The 12,500-nt window shown below is 40.4% G+C and overlaps 1 protein-coding gene across 6 annotated transcripts in view; it reads left to right on the top strand.

The window, feature by feature from the left end:
- Nucleotides 1-12,500, top strand: part of LOC122253041 (CD109 antigen) — a 259,385-nt gene that overhangs the window by 234,455 nt on the left and 12,430 nt on the right. For all 6 annotated transcript variants that reach the window (XM_086543179.1, XM_086543193.1, XM_086543174.1 and 3 more), the window contains 4 exons: nt 1,933-2,139; nt 2,838-3,013; nt 3,867-3,986; nt 11,930-12,107. In XM_086543179.1, coding sequence (XP_086399305.1) covers nt 1,933-2,139; nt 2,838-3,013; nt 3,867-3,986; nt 11,930-12,107 — 681 coding nt within the window. The remainder of the gene's footprint in view (nt 1-1,932; nt 2,140-2,837; nt 3,014-3,866; nt 3,987-11,929; nt 12,108-12,500) is intronic.

Genomic DNA, 12,500 nt, shown 5'->3' with positions numbered 1-12,500 from the left:
CTATTTACTTCTTTTTCTTGTTGATTTTCTCCTTTTTTTTCTTTTTTACTCTTTATTTCGTCTTTATTTTTCTCTTCTTTTCCTGTTCTTTCTTTTCTCTACCTTTTTTTTCTTCTTTCTCTTTTTAATCCATTTTTTTAAAACATCATTTTCTTTTCCTTTCAATCATCTCCACATAAAGTATTTAAATTATTATTTATCAATTTTTTTCTATAACCTTTTGTTTATTCATTTTTAATCTTCCTGTTCCATCGGATTTTCGCATTTTTCTTTTCTTTCTTTCTCTAATTGTTTTTTTTTTTTTATATTACTTTTTCTTACCTCTTTTCTTTTTCTCATTTTTATTGTTATCTTTTCTTCATATTCTTGCTTCTTCTTCTCTTCCTTTTTCTTTCTCTTTCGTCTACCTTTTTATTTCTTCTTGTTTTATTTCTTCATCTTCTTCTTTTCACATCCTTTTCCCACTTCCTTTCTATATATATTTTTTTGTCATTTGTTTTGTCTTTCTTTTCTGTCATACGTCATTTTTAAAATTAATGTTCTCTTTCCATATTTTTCATTCTTCTCTTCTTTTATCCCTTTCTCTTCCTACCTCACTTTTACTCATTTTCTCTTTCCATTCCCAATCTTAAATCCATTCCTTTTTACTATAGAATAAACCTTTTCATATTCTCTAATATATATACATATATATATATATATATATATATATATATATATATATATATATATATATATATATTCTCTCTCTCTCTCTCTCTCTCTCTCTCTCTCTCTCTCTCTCTCTCTCTCTCTCTCTCTCTCTCTCTCTCTCTCTCTCTCTCTCTCTCTCTCTCTCTCTCTCTCTCTCTCTCTCTCCTTTTCTGACATTAAATTTTTCTCTCTTACCTTTCTTTATCATTTTCCCTCTCTTTCTTTCTCCTCCTACCCTACTTCCCTATTTCCTCCTTCTATGCATGAGACATTTAGAAAATAATAATTTCTTATACTATACCTCCCTTTTATCCATTATTTTCTTCCACAAATGTTTTTCTTTCTTTCTGTCCCTTCCTCTCTCACGATATTTTTCTTTTCTTTCTCTCCTCCTTATTCCCCATCTCATTTTTCAAATCACCTTTCTCTTTCCATTTCAAAAACGTGATGTCCTTCCATCATTCAGTACCTCCTTCTCTCATTCTCTCCTCACCCTGAAATCATTTTTCTCTCTCTTTTCTCTCTCTTTCTCTCCCTACGTCAATTACCCCCTCTCCCCCACTCCCTTACCTTCATCAACCCCTTCTATATATAACTAATTTTTAACACCCCTCCCCCCTCTTTCGTAAACCCTTCCATTTATATAACACATTCTTTAACACTTATTCTCTCATACTCTCGCTTCATCAACTCCTTCTATTTATAACACATTTTTTAATACCTCTCCCCCTCCTCTCTCTCTCTCTCTCTCTCTCTTTCTCTCTCTCTCTCTCTCTCTTTCTTTCTTTCTCTCTCTCTCTCTCTTTCATTCTCTCTCTCACTCTCTTTCTTTCTCTCTCTTTGTCTCTCTGTCTCTTTCTTTCTCTCTCTCTGTCTCTTTCTTTCTCTCTCTCTCTCTCTGTCTTTCTCTCTCTCTCTCTCTCTCTCTCTCTCTCTCTCTCTCTCTCTCTCTCTCTCTCTCTCTCTCTCTCTCTCTCTCTCTCTCTCTCTCTCTCTCTCTCTCTCTCTCCATAAACCCCTTCCATGTATAACACATTTTCAACCCCCCCCCCCTATCCCATCTCCCCTCTACCCCCGCCCCCCCTCTCCATCAACCCCCTCCGTTTATAACATATTTATAAACCCACCACCCACCCTCCCTCTCCATCAACCTCTTCCACATATACAAGCATTTATTAACACTTATCTTATCTTTCTCTCCCCCCCCCTCTCCCCCACCCCCCTCCCCTCAACCAACAGCCCCTCGGCGCCGCACAAGAATTCCACACGTCACTTCTTCTGGACTTGAGTAACCGCGCTTACTTCTTTACGTTCCTCGATGTCAACATGTCCGACGGTCTGGTGCCAGGGTCCGACCACGCCCACGTCGCGGTCTTTGGCGATACGGTGGGCGCTGTCATTCCCGATACGCCCGCCACGGCCCAGACGCTGTTGGGGTTGCCGACGGTGGGTGTTTTGGAGAATTTTTTTTTTTTTTTTTTTTTTTTTTTTTTAGTATGGGTGTTGTATTGTTCGTTGTGGACTTTATGAGTACTTTTATTAGTTTTATGATGCTGTGATTAGTTTTTTTTATATTGTTATTAAAGTCATCATCATCATTATTATTACTATTATTCTTATTATCATTATCGTTATAGTTATAATTGTAGTTTATATCATTATTATTATCATTCCCATTATTATTATCGTTATCATTATTCTTATTATATTGTTATAGTGATAATAATGATCAGCATCATCATCATAGTTATAACAACAATTATCATTACTGACATTATTATTATCATTATTATCATTATCATCATAACCACCACCATTACCATCATCATCACCATCACTCTCATCCCTATTACCATAACATCCCACCATCACCAATTCTCCTTACCATCAACACCGCAACTAACCAGTTAAAACCCCCTCCCCCCTTCCCCCTTCCCCCTGCCCTATCCCCCCAACCACCCCTCTCCCCTATCCCCCCAACCACCCCACCCCACCCCATACCCCCCGTGCCCCCCAACCACCCCTCTCCCCTCTCCCCCCGTGCCCCCCCCCTATCCCCCCAACCGCCCCTCTCCCCTCTCCCTTATCCCCCCGTGCCCCCCTCTCCCCCCCCCCCCTATGCCCCCCCATGCCCCTACCCACAGGTCGGCTGCGAGCCCGTGGTGTTCAGCTTCCTCATGACGGTCCTGCAGATGCGTCAGTGGAAGGAACTGAAGCAGGAACCACAGATCAACCAACGGGAAGTGTTCCGTCGTCTGGCTCTTCTCTACCAGACCCTCCTCGCCTACCAGACGAGAGAGGGGGGTTTCAAGTATTATAGGTGGGTTTTTAGTTTGTTTTTGTTTTGTTTTTTTCATTTTTTAGATTGATTAATTTATTATTATTATTTTTTTTTTTTGAGTGTGTGTGTGGGAATAGGGGAGTGGGGGGGGTTGTTTCCCTTCATCTGTTTTTTTTTTATTTTTTTTTAAATCTTTTTTTTGTCTTTTTTTTTTTTTTTACTAGTTTTAATTTTTTTTTTCTTTATTTTATTATTATTTTTTTTTAATTTCCTGTTCTTCCTCTTCTTTTACTTCTTGTTCTTCCTATTTTTGTCACTTATTTTCTATTTTTTTTCTACTACTGTCTTCATCTTTATTTTTACTTTCTTTATTCTCAATTTTCCACTTCATATTCTTCCTAGTTTAATTATCATTACTTTTTTTAAAGGTAGTCTTGGGTTGATTATTTAATGTGCTTGATGTTATGGTTGACAGTGACTCTGTGAAAGTTACAATACCCAATCTATATTTTATGTTTCTTTATGATTATAATCTAAATATAAACAAAAAATACAAATATATGTATATATAAGACACACACAAAAAAAAATTACACGAATCCCTAAAACTAGACATCAATATTTCTAATAACCGATAAATAACATACAGAAAAAAAAAGATATATATATATATATTTATATATATATATAATATATATATATATATATATATATATATATATATATATACACACACACATATATATATCTATATCTATCTATCTATCTATCTATCTATCTATCTATCTATCTATCTATCTATCTATATATATATATATATATATATATATATACATACATATATACATACATACTAACAATACTAAAATTTCTCTCCCACCGCCCTGCACAGAACGAGTCAAACGCCCTCAGTGTGGGTGACGTCACTCGTCATCCGGGCACTGAACGAGGTGTCCGTGAACTGGTCTCACTTCCTCTACGTGGATCCACAGGTCACCGATAAGGCGCTGAGGTAAGGGAGATGGTTTTGGGGTTTGAGGTTGTTGAGGATGTTGTCTTTTTTGTGGGTGTTGAGTTTTTTTTTTTTTTTTTTTTTTTTTTTTTTGCGGGGGGGTGTCGTTTTTTATGTTGTTTTTTTGCGCTATTTTTTCGCTTTTGTTTTTATGCTGTTGTTGAGCTGGTTTATATGTTTTATTTAGCTGTTTTTTATGCTTTATTTAGCTGTTTTAGAGCCCTTATTTAGCTGGTTTTTTACGAGTTAATTAGTTTTTTTTTTTCTTCTTACATCTTATCTAGCTGTTTTTAAACGCTTTTTTAGATGCTGTTTTTATGCTGAAGTTTAGCTTTTTTTAGCTATAGTTTAGCTTATATTTTTTTTTCTTGATTTTTCCCCTAAATTATTCACTTAATTTTCGACATTGTTATGTGTCGTTATCCGTTATTATTAGCCGTTATTTTCCCCTCCCGCTACCTCCTCCGTTAGAAACGAAATAAGGGAAAATAAGATGATAGTAGGTGAGAAAAAGGACGAAGAGGAAGGAGAGAAAAAAATGACGAACGATCGCCCGAAGCATCTTAGTCTCAGAATAATGAAAATCGAACGGAACATTATGAGAAATCCTCGTCCGGTGTTCTTTTAACTTCATTCATTTTGCATTTCCTTCGCTCGGAGAGAAATTAACCACATCTGACCTTTAGATTTTGTTAAAAGAAAGAAGAAGGAGAAGGAGAAGGAGATATTCGTGGAATTAACAGCCTTTTACCCAGAGGTTGAATATGCAAATAGCATTTATGTGAGATTATAATCTTAGACATTATTTATGCATATCATTTCCCCGCTGGCGCTCAGGGGTGATGTAGCTTCGTCGATTTTATTTCCGCTCTCAAGATCGAACGGAAGTGAACGGCGGTGAACGAATGTGAACGGATATAAACAAAGGCCATGCACGGCGGAAGCGAAAGGCGGTGAACAAGGGATTAACGGGAAATGAACGAGGATGAAGAAAGGCTTTGAACGGCGGAGATAAACGGAGGTGAACGAATGTGAACGGAGATGAATCTTGAAAAAACAGAGGATGGACAGAGGCTATGAACGGATGTGAACAGAGATGGATCTTGGAGAACAACGAAGGAAAGAAGTTATGAACGACGGAGGGTGAACGGAAATGAACGGATGTGAACAGAAAGGAATCCTATAGACGGACAGAGGCTATGTGAACATTGGTGAACATTGAAGAACGGAGATGAACGAGGATGAACAGAGGCTCTGAACAACGGAGATGAACGGATGTTGAACAGAAACAAACCCATACGACCGGAAATAAACAAACAAACACAAACAAACACACACATACGCAAACGCCCGCATGTATGTTTATTTCAGGATGAAGATTCTGATGATAATGAAAATAATACCAGAGGCTAAGGGCAGGTGTGTGTGTGTGGGGGGGGGGTGAGAGATAGCGGTCCCTTGTGGCAGATATATTTGTAAGTTTAAATAAGTAATGAAATCAAGATTAAAAAAACAAAAAAAAAAATCAACCAATTAAAGATGCTAATTATGATAAGAATCTAATGAAGTACCCGATTAAAACGAAAAAAAGAAAATATGTAGAAAAAAGTTTGATATCATGTGCGTTCTAATGAGTAGGTGTACCATATGAACCCAGCCTTCCAACTTGAACCTTGTACCATGTACCGTGTACCATGTGGCCCCCCTTCCTGGCTAATGATTTCGGGATATCTCTCATTAATCACAGACCTTCCGTTTCCTCGGGTTGCATGATCTTTGCAATCATGCAGAGGGTCGGTCATGAAAGGTTGAATCATGGAAGGTGCATGATGGTGAGGAGGAATAATGGTATTGGATTATTATGGTGATGGGCTATGATGTTTATGATGAATAATCGTGATGATTGTGATGTTTATGATGAATAATCGTGATGATTGTGATGATGATAATGGTGATAGTGATGATTGTGATGATAATGGCAATGGTGATAGTGATGATTGTGATGATGATAATGACAATGGTGATAGTGATGATTGTGATGATGATAATGACAATGGTGATAGTGATGGTTTATGATAAGGATTAGAATTGATATCAGAGTAATAACAATGATTATAATAATCATGATGATATCGATTATGCTAACGATAATGTCAATAATAATGAGGATAATGACGATGATGATAGTGATGATGATGATGATGATAATGAGAATAACGAATATGATCAGGAGGATGAAAGACGATGTGATAATGACGATGATGATGATGATGAAAGGGAATAACCGATAAAAAAGACTTGGGAAGAAGAAGAAGAAGAAAAAAAACTCCATCCATGTTGGAATGGTTTGTGTTCGGTTTTTCATATTTTATCTGCTTGCCTTTTCGCTTCGGAGCTTTGGAAAGAAAGGGGGTGGAAGGGAGAGGGAGGAAGGAGGGAAGGGGAGGGAAGGGAGGGAGAAGGAGAGAGGGAGTGGGGGAAGAGGAAGGAGAGAGAGAGAAGAGGGAGAAGAGGTGGAAGAGAAGAAGAGGGAGACGAAGTGGAAGGAGAAGTGGAAGGAAGATAAAGAGAGAGGGAAAGAAAGGGAGAGAGAAAAAAAAGAAAGAAAGAGAGAGAGAGAAAAAAAAAGAAAGAAAGAGAGAGAGAGAAAAAAAACAAAAACATACAAATAGCCAGACAGACAGAATGAAGAACAAACAAACAAACAAACAAAAAACTATAAAATACCATACTAAAAATAAAGACAAAAAGAAAGATTAATTCCAAAAAAAAAGAAAAGAAAAAGAAAAGGAAAATAGACCGACGCCCCCCCCCCCCCCCCCCCTAAAAAAAAAAAAAAAAAAACTCGTTGCACTTTCGAGCTGAGATAAACGCCCCAGCCTTCTCCTCTCTCTCCCCCACCCCCCCTTCCCCCCTTCCCCCCTTCATTTACCCGCTATGCCTCCACCCTTCCACTCAGCCACTACCTCCTCCTCCTCCTCCACCCCCCTCCCCCCCTCTACCCTATCCTACCCCCCTAACCTCTCCTCGCCCCCTACCCTACCCTCCCCTCGCCCCCCACCCTCCCTCCTCGCCCCCTTCCCTCCCCTCGCCCCCTACCCTCCCTCCCCTCGCCCCCAACCCTCCCCTCTTACCTTCCTCTCGCCCCTTACCCTCCCCCTACCTACTCCTGCCTCCCTCCCCCTACCTACCCCTACCTCCCCTCCCTCCTGGCCCCCACCCCCTACCTACCCACCCTCCCCTCCCTCCCTCCCTCCCCGCTCCGCTCCGTGTAACAAGTAATAAAAACTCCTTGAACCTTCTCAAAGTCCAATTAGCCGCATCTCAAGGAGTCTCGTGGGAGGCAAAGAGATTCTGGAGAGTCTCTCTCTCTCTCTCTCTCTCTCCTTCGCTCTGCAGTTTGAAGGTCCGTTTCTCCTTAGCGCTGCCGCTTACGTAAGTCTCTTCTTCGTTTCCTCCTTGCTTCTTATAACGTGTCCGGGAGGAGTAAAGTTTTTTTTTATTTTTTTTATTTTTTTATTTTTTTTATTCATTTATTTTTTTTTTTTTTTTTTAGGAGAGGGGGAGGAGGTGGAGGAAAAGGAGGAGGAGGAGGAGTACGGGAGGGAGGGGGGGGTATATTTATGTGTTTGTATGCTTTTTTTTTTTTGTCTTTTACTTTTTCTTTGCTTTGCTTTTCGTAGATATGTATTCAGGTTATTTTTTGTTGTTGCTGATGTTGTTGTTGAGATATCTTTTATGTCCGTATAGCGTGTTTCCTTTTAACCTGTCAGTAGGTAAAAAAAAAATCTTAATGATTTATCTTGTATCATGATTATTTTGTTTATATTTATGAACAGATACTCTACTAACCCCCCACCAAAACGTTTTACAAAACGTTTCTACCTTTCTCTTCACCATCCATATTCCCCAACGTTCCAATCCAACGTTTAAGTAAACATTTATCCAACGTTCAACCAAGCATGTCATCAAACACTTCACCAAATAATTTCTGCAACGTTTCCATCTTGCTTTTTTACGAAACGTTTCAACCGAACCTTTCACATGTTACAATTAAACGTTCAGTCATATAATAATTTTTTCCCCCGTTTTCATCTGACGTTTCAACTTGACTTTCCATCAACCAAATACTTCAACCTGTGACAGAACGACATCACCAAATAATTTCTCTTGACATTTCACCAAACTTTCCAACCTAATCCACTAAACGATTAATCCGAACGTTCTACCAACCAAACGTTTTATTTTTTTCTCTTCTCTTCTCTCTACTCCCAACCAAACGTTTTTTTTTCTCTTCTCTCAATCAAACGTTTTTCTCCTATTCTCCTAACTAAACATTTCTTCCTCATCTCCCAACCAAACATTTCTCCCTTCATCTCCCAACCAAACATTTCTCCCTTCATCTCTCAACCAAACATTTCTCCCTTCATCTCTCAACCAAACATTTCTCCCTTCATCTCCCAACCAAACATTTCTCCCTTCATCTCCCAACCAAACATTTCTCCCTTCATCTCCCAACCAAACATTTCTCCCTTCATCTCCCAACCAAACATTTCTCCCTTCATCTCCCAACCAAACATTTCTCCCTCATCTCCCAACCAAACATTTCTCCCTTCATCTCCCAACCAAACATTTCTCCCTTCATCTCCCAACCAAACATTTCTCCCTTCATCTCCCAACCAAACATTTCTCCCTTCATCTCCCAACCAAACATTTCTCCCTTCATCTCCCAACCAAACATTTCTCCCTTCATCTCCCAACCAAACATTTCTCCCTTCATCTCTCAACCAAACATTTCTTCCTTCATCTCTCAACCAAACATTTCTCCCTTCATCTCTCAACCAAACATTTCTCCCTTCATCTCCCAACCAAACATTTCTCCCTTCATCTCCCAACCAAACATTTCTCCCTTCATCTCCCACCCAAACATTTCTCCCTTCATCTCTCAACCAAACATTTCTTCCTTCTCCCAAACAAACATTTCTCAACCAAACTTTCTTCCGTCATCTCTTTCAACCAAACTTTCTTCTTTCTTCTTCCCGTCCATCTCCCAACCAAACATTTCTCCCCTCATCTCCCAACCAAACATTTCCTCCCTCATCTCCCAACAAACGTTTCCCCCTCATCTCTCAACCAAACATTTCTCCCTTCATCTCCCAACCAAACATTTCTCCCTTCATCTCCCAACCAAACATTTCTCCCTTCATCTCCCAACCAAACATTTCTCCCTTCATCTCCCAACCAAACATTTCTCCCTTCATCTCTCAACCAAACATTTCTCCCTTCATCTCCCAACCAAACATTTCTCCCTTCATCTCCCACCCAAACATTTCTCCCTTCATCTCCCAACCAAACATTTCTCCCTTCATCTCCCAACCAAACATTTCTCCCTTCATCTCCCAACCAAACATTTCTCCCTTCATCTCTCAACCAAACATTTCTCCCTTCATCTCTCAACCAAACATTTCTCCCTTCATCTCTCAACCAAACATTTCTCCCTTCATCTCTCAACCAAACATTTCTCCCTTCATCTCTCAACCAAACATTTCTCCCTTCATCTCCCAACCAAACATTTCTCCCTTCATCTCATCTCCCAACCAAACATTTCTCCCTTCATCTCCCAACCAAACATTTCTCCCTTCATCTCCCAACCAAACATTTCTCCCTTCATCTCTCAACCAACCATTTCTCCCTTCATCTCCCAACCAAACATTTCTCCCTCATCTCCCAACCAAACATTTCTCCCTTCATCTCCCACCCAAACATTTCTCCCTTCATCTCCCAACCAAACATTTCTCCCTTCATCTCCCAACCAAACATTTCTCCCTTCATCTCCCAACCAAACATTTCTCCCTTCATCTCCCAACCAAACATTTCTCCCTTCATCTCCCAACCAAACATTTCTCCCTTCATCTCCCACCCAAACATTTCTCCCTCATCTCCCAACCAAACATTTCTCCCTTCATCTCCCACCCAAACATTTCTCCCTTCATCTCCCACCCAAACATTTCTCCCTTCATCTCCCACCCAAACATTTCTCCCTCATCTCCCAACCAAACATTTCTTCCTTCATCTCCCACCCAAACATTTCTCCCTTCATCTCCCAACCAAACATTTCTCCCTCATCTCCCACCCAAACATTTCTCCCTTCATCTCCCAACCAAACATTTCTCCCTTCATCTCCCACCCAAACATTTCTCCCTTCATCTCCCAACCAAACATTTCTCCCTTCATCTCCCACCCAAACATTTCTCCCTTCATCTCCCAACCAAACATTTCTCCCTTCATCTCCCAACCAAACATTTCTCCCTTCATTTCCTAACCAAACATTTCTCCCTTTATCTCCCACCCAAACATTTCTCCCTCATCTCCCAACCAAACATTTCTCCCTTTATCTCCCACCCAAACATTTCTCCCTCATCTCTCAAACAAACATTTCTCCCTTCATCTCCCACCCAAACATTTCTCCCTTCATCTCCCAACCAAACATTTCTCCCTTCATCTCCCACCCAAACATTTCTCCCTTCATCTCCCAACCAAACATTTCTCCCTTCATCTCCCACCCAAACATTTCTCCCTTCATCTCCCAACCAAACATTTTCTCCCTTCATCTCCTAACCAAACATTTCTCCCTTCATCTCCCAACCAAACATTTTCTCCCTTCATCTCCTAACCAAATATTTCTCCCTTCATCTCCCAACCAAACATTTCTCCCTTCATTTCCTAACCAAACATTTCTCCCTTTATCTCCCACCCAAACATTTCTCCCTTCATCTCCCACCCAAACATTTCTCCCTTCATCTCCCAACCAAACATTTCTCCCTTCATCTCCCAACCAAACATTTTTCCCTTCATCTCCCAACCAAACATTTCTCCCTTCATCTCCCAACCAAACATTTCTCCCTTCATCTCCCAACCAAACATTTCATCCTTCATCTCCCAACCAAACATTTCTCCCTTCATCTCCCAACCAAACATTTCTCCCTTCATCTCCCAACCAAACATTTCTCCCTTCATCTCCCAACCAAACATTTCTCCCTTCATCTCCCAACCAAACATTTCTCCCTTCATCTCCCAACCAAACATTTCTCCCTTCATCTCCCACCCAAACATTTCTCCCTTCATCTCTCAAACAAACATTTCTCCCTTCATCTCCCAACCAAACATTTCTCCCTCATCTCCGTACCAAACATTTTTCCCTTCATCTCCCACCCAAACATTTCTCCCTCATCTCTCAAACAAACATTTCTCCCTTCATCTCCCAACCAAACATTTCTCCCTCATCTCCGTACCAAACATTTTTCCCTTCATCTCCCAACCAAACATTTCTCCTTCATCTCCCAACCAAACATTTCTCCCTCATCTCCGTACCAAACATTTTTCCCTTCATCTCCCACCCAAACATTTCTCCCTTCATCTCCCAACCAAACATTTCTCCCTTCATCTCCCAACCAAACATTTCTCCCTTCATCTCCCACCCAAACATTTCTCCCTTCATCTCCCACCCAAACATTTCTCCCTTCATCTCCCAACCAAACATTTCTCCCTTCATCTCCCAACCAAACATTTCTCCCTTCATCTCTCAACCAAACATTTCTCCCTTCATCTCCCAACCAAACATTTCTCCCTTCATCTCCCAACCAAACATTTCTCCCTTCATCTCCCAACCAAACATTTCTCCCTTCATCTCCCACCCAAACATTTCTCCCTTCATCTCCCACCCAAACATTTCTCCCTTCATCTCCCACCCAAACATTTCTCCCTTCATCTCCCAACCAAACATTTCTCCCTTCATCTCTCAACCAAACATTTCTCCCTTCATCTCCCACCCAAACATTTCTCCCTTCATCTCCCACCCAAACATTTCTCCCTTCATCTCCCACCCAAACATTTCTTCCTCATCTCTCAACCAAACATTTTTTCCCCTCTTCTTCTTACCACAGATATGTTCTTGGTCAACAAGCCCGACATGGGGCATGGTGGGAGCCCAGTGGTGAGGCAGGTGACAGGAAGCTCGTGCCCTCACCCTACTCCCTCACAAGGGAAACCACCCACGCCCTCAACCTCTCAACCACCGCCCACACCATGTTGAACCTCATAGCTCTACAGGAACTTCCGTCGGTGAGTTACTTTGGTTTTGGATATGTGTGTGTGTGTGTGTGTGTGTGTGTGGTGTGTTTGTGTGTGTGTGTTTGTGTTCGTTTGTGTACACGTGTTTGTGTTTATGGGTGTGTATGTGTGTTTGTGTGTTTATCAATGAGTGTGTGTGTGTGTGTTTGAGTGCGTGTGTGTGTGAGGTGGTGTTTGTCTGTGTTGGTGTGTGTATTTCTTTGTGTGTGTGTATGTGTGTGTGTGTGTGCATATGTGTGTGTGTGTATGTGTATGTGTATGTGTGTGTGTGTGTATTAATGATAGATCGACATTAGAGAAAATGAATAATTTGCCTCGAAGGAAAAATCATTATTTTTATTGTGCAATTAAATTTGACATCATCATAACTTTGAAATTAATAAG

Source organism: Penaeus japonicus, unplaced genomic scaffold, assembly GCF_977035675.1.
Source record: "Penaeus japonicus unplaced genomic scaffold, GWHDUDI00000001_assembly GWHDUDI00000001, whole genome shotgun sequence".
Lineage (NCBI taxonomy): Eukaryota > Metazoa > Arthropoda > Malacostraca > Decapoda > Penaeidae > Penaeus > Penaeus japonicus.
The sequence above is the reverse complement of the archived record's forward strand: the minus strand, read 5'-3'. Positions and strand labels throughout refer to the sequence as shown.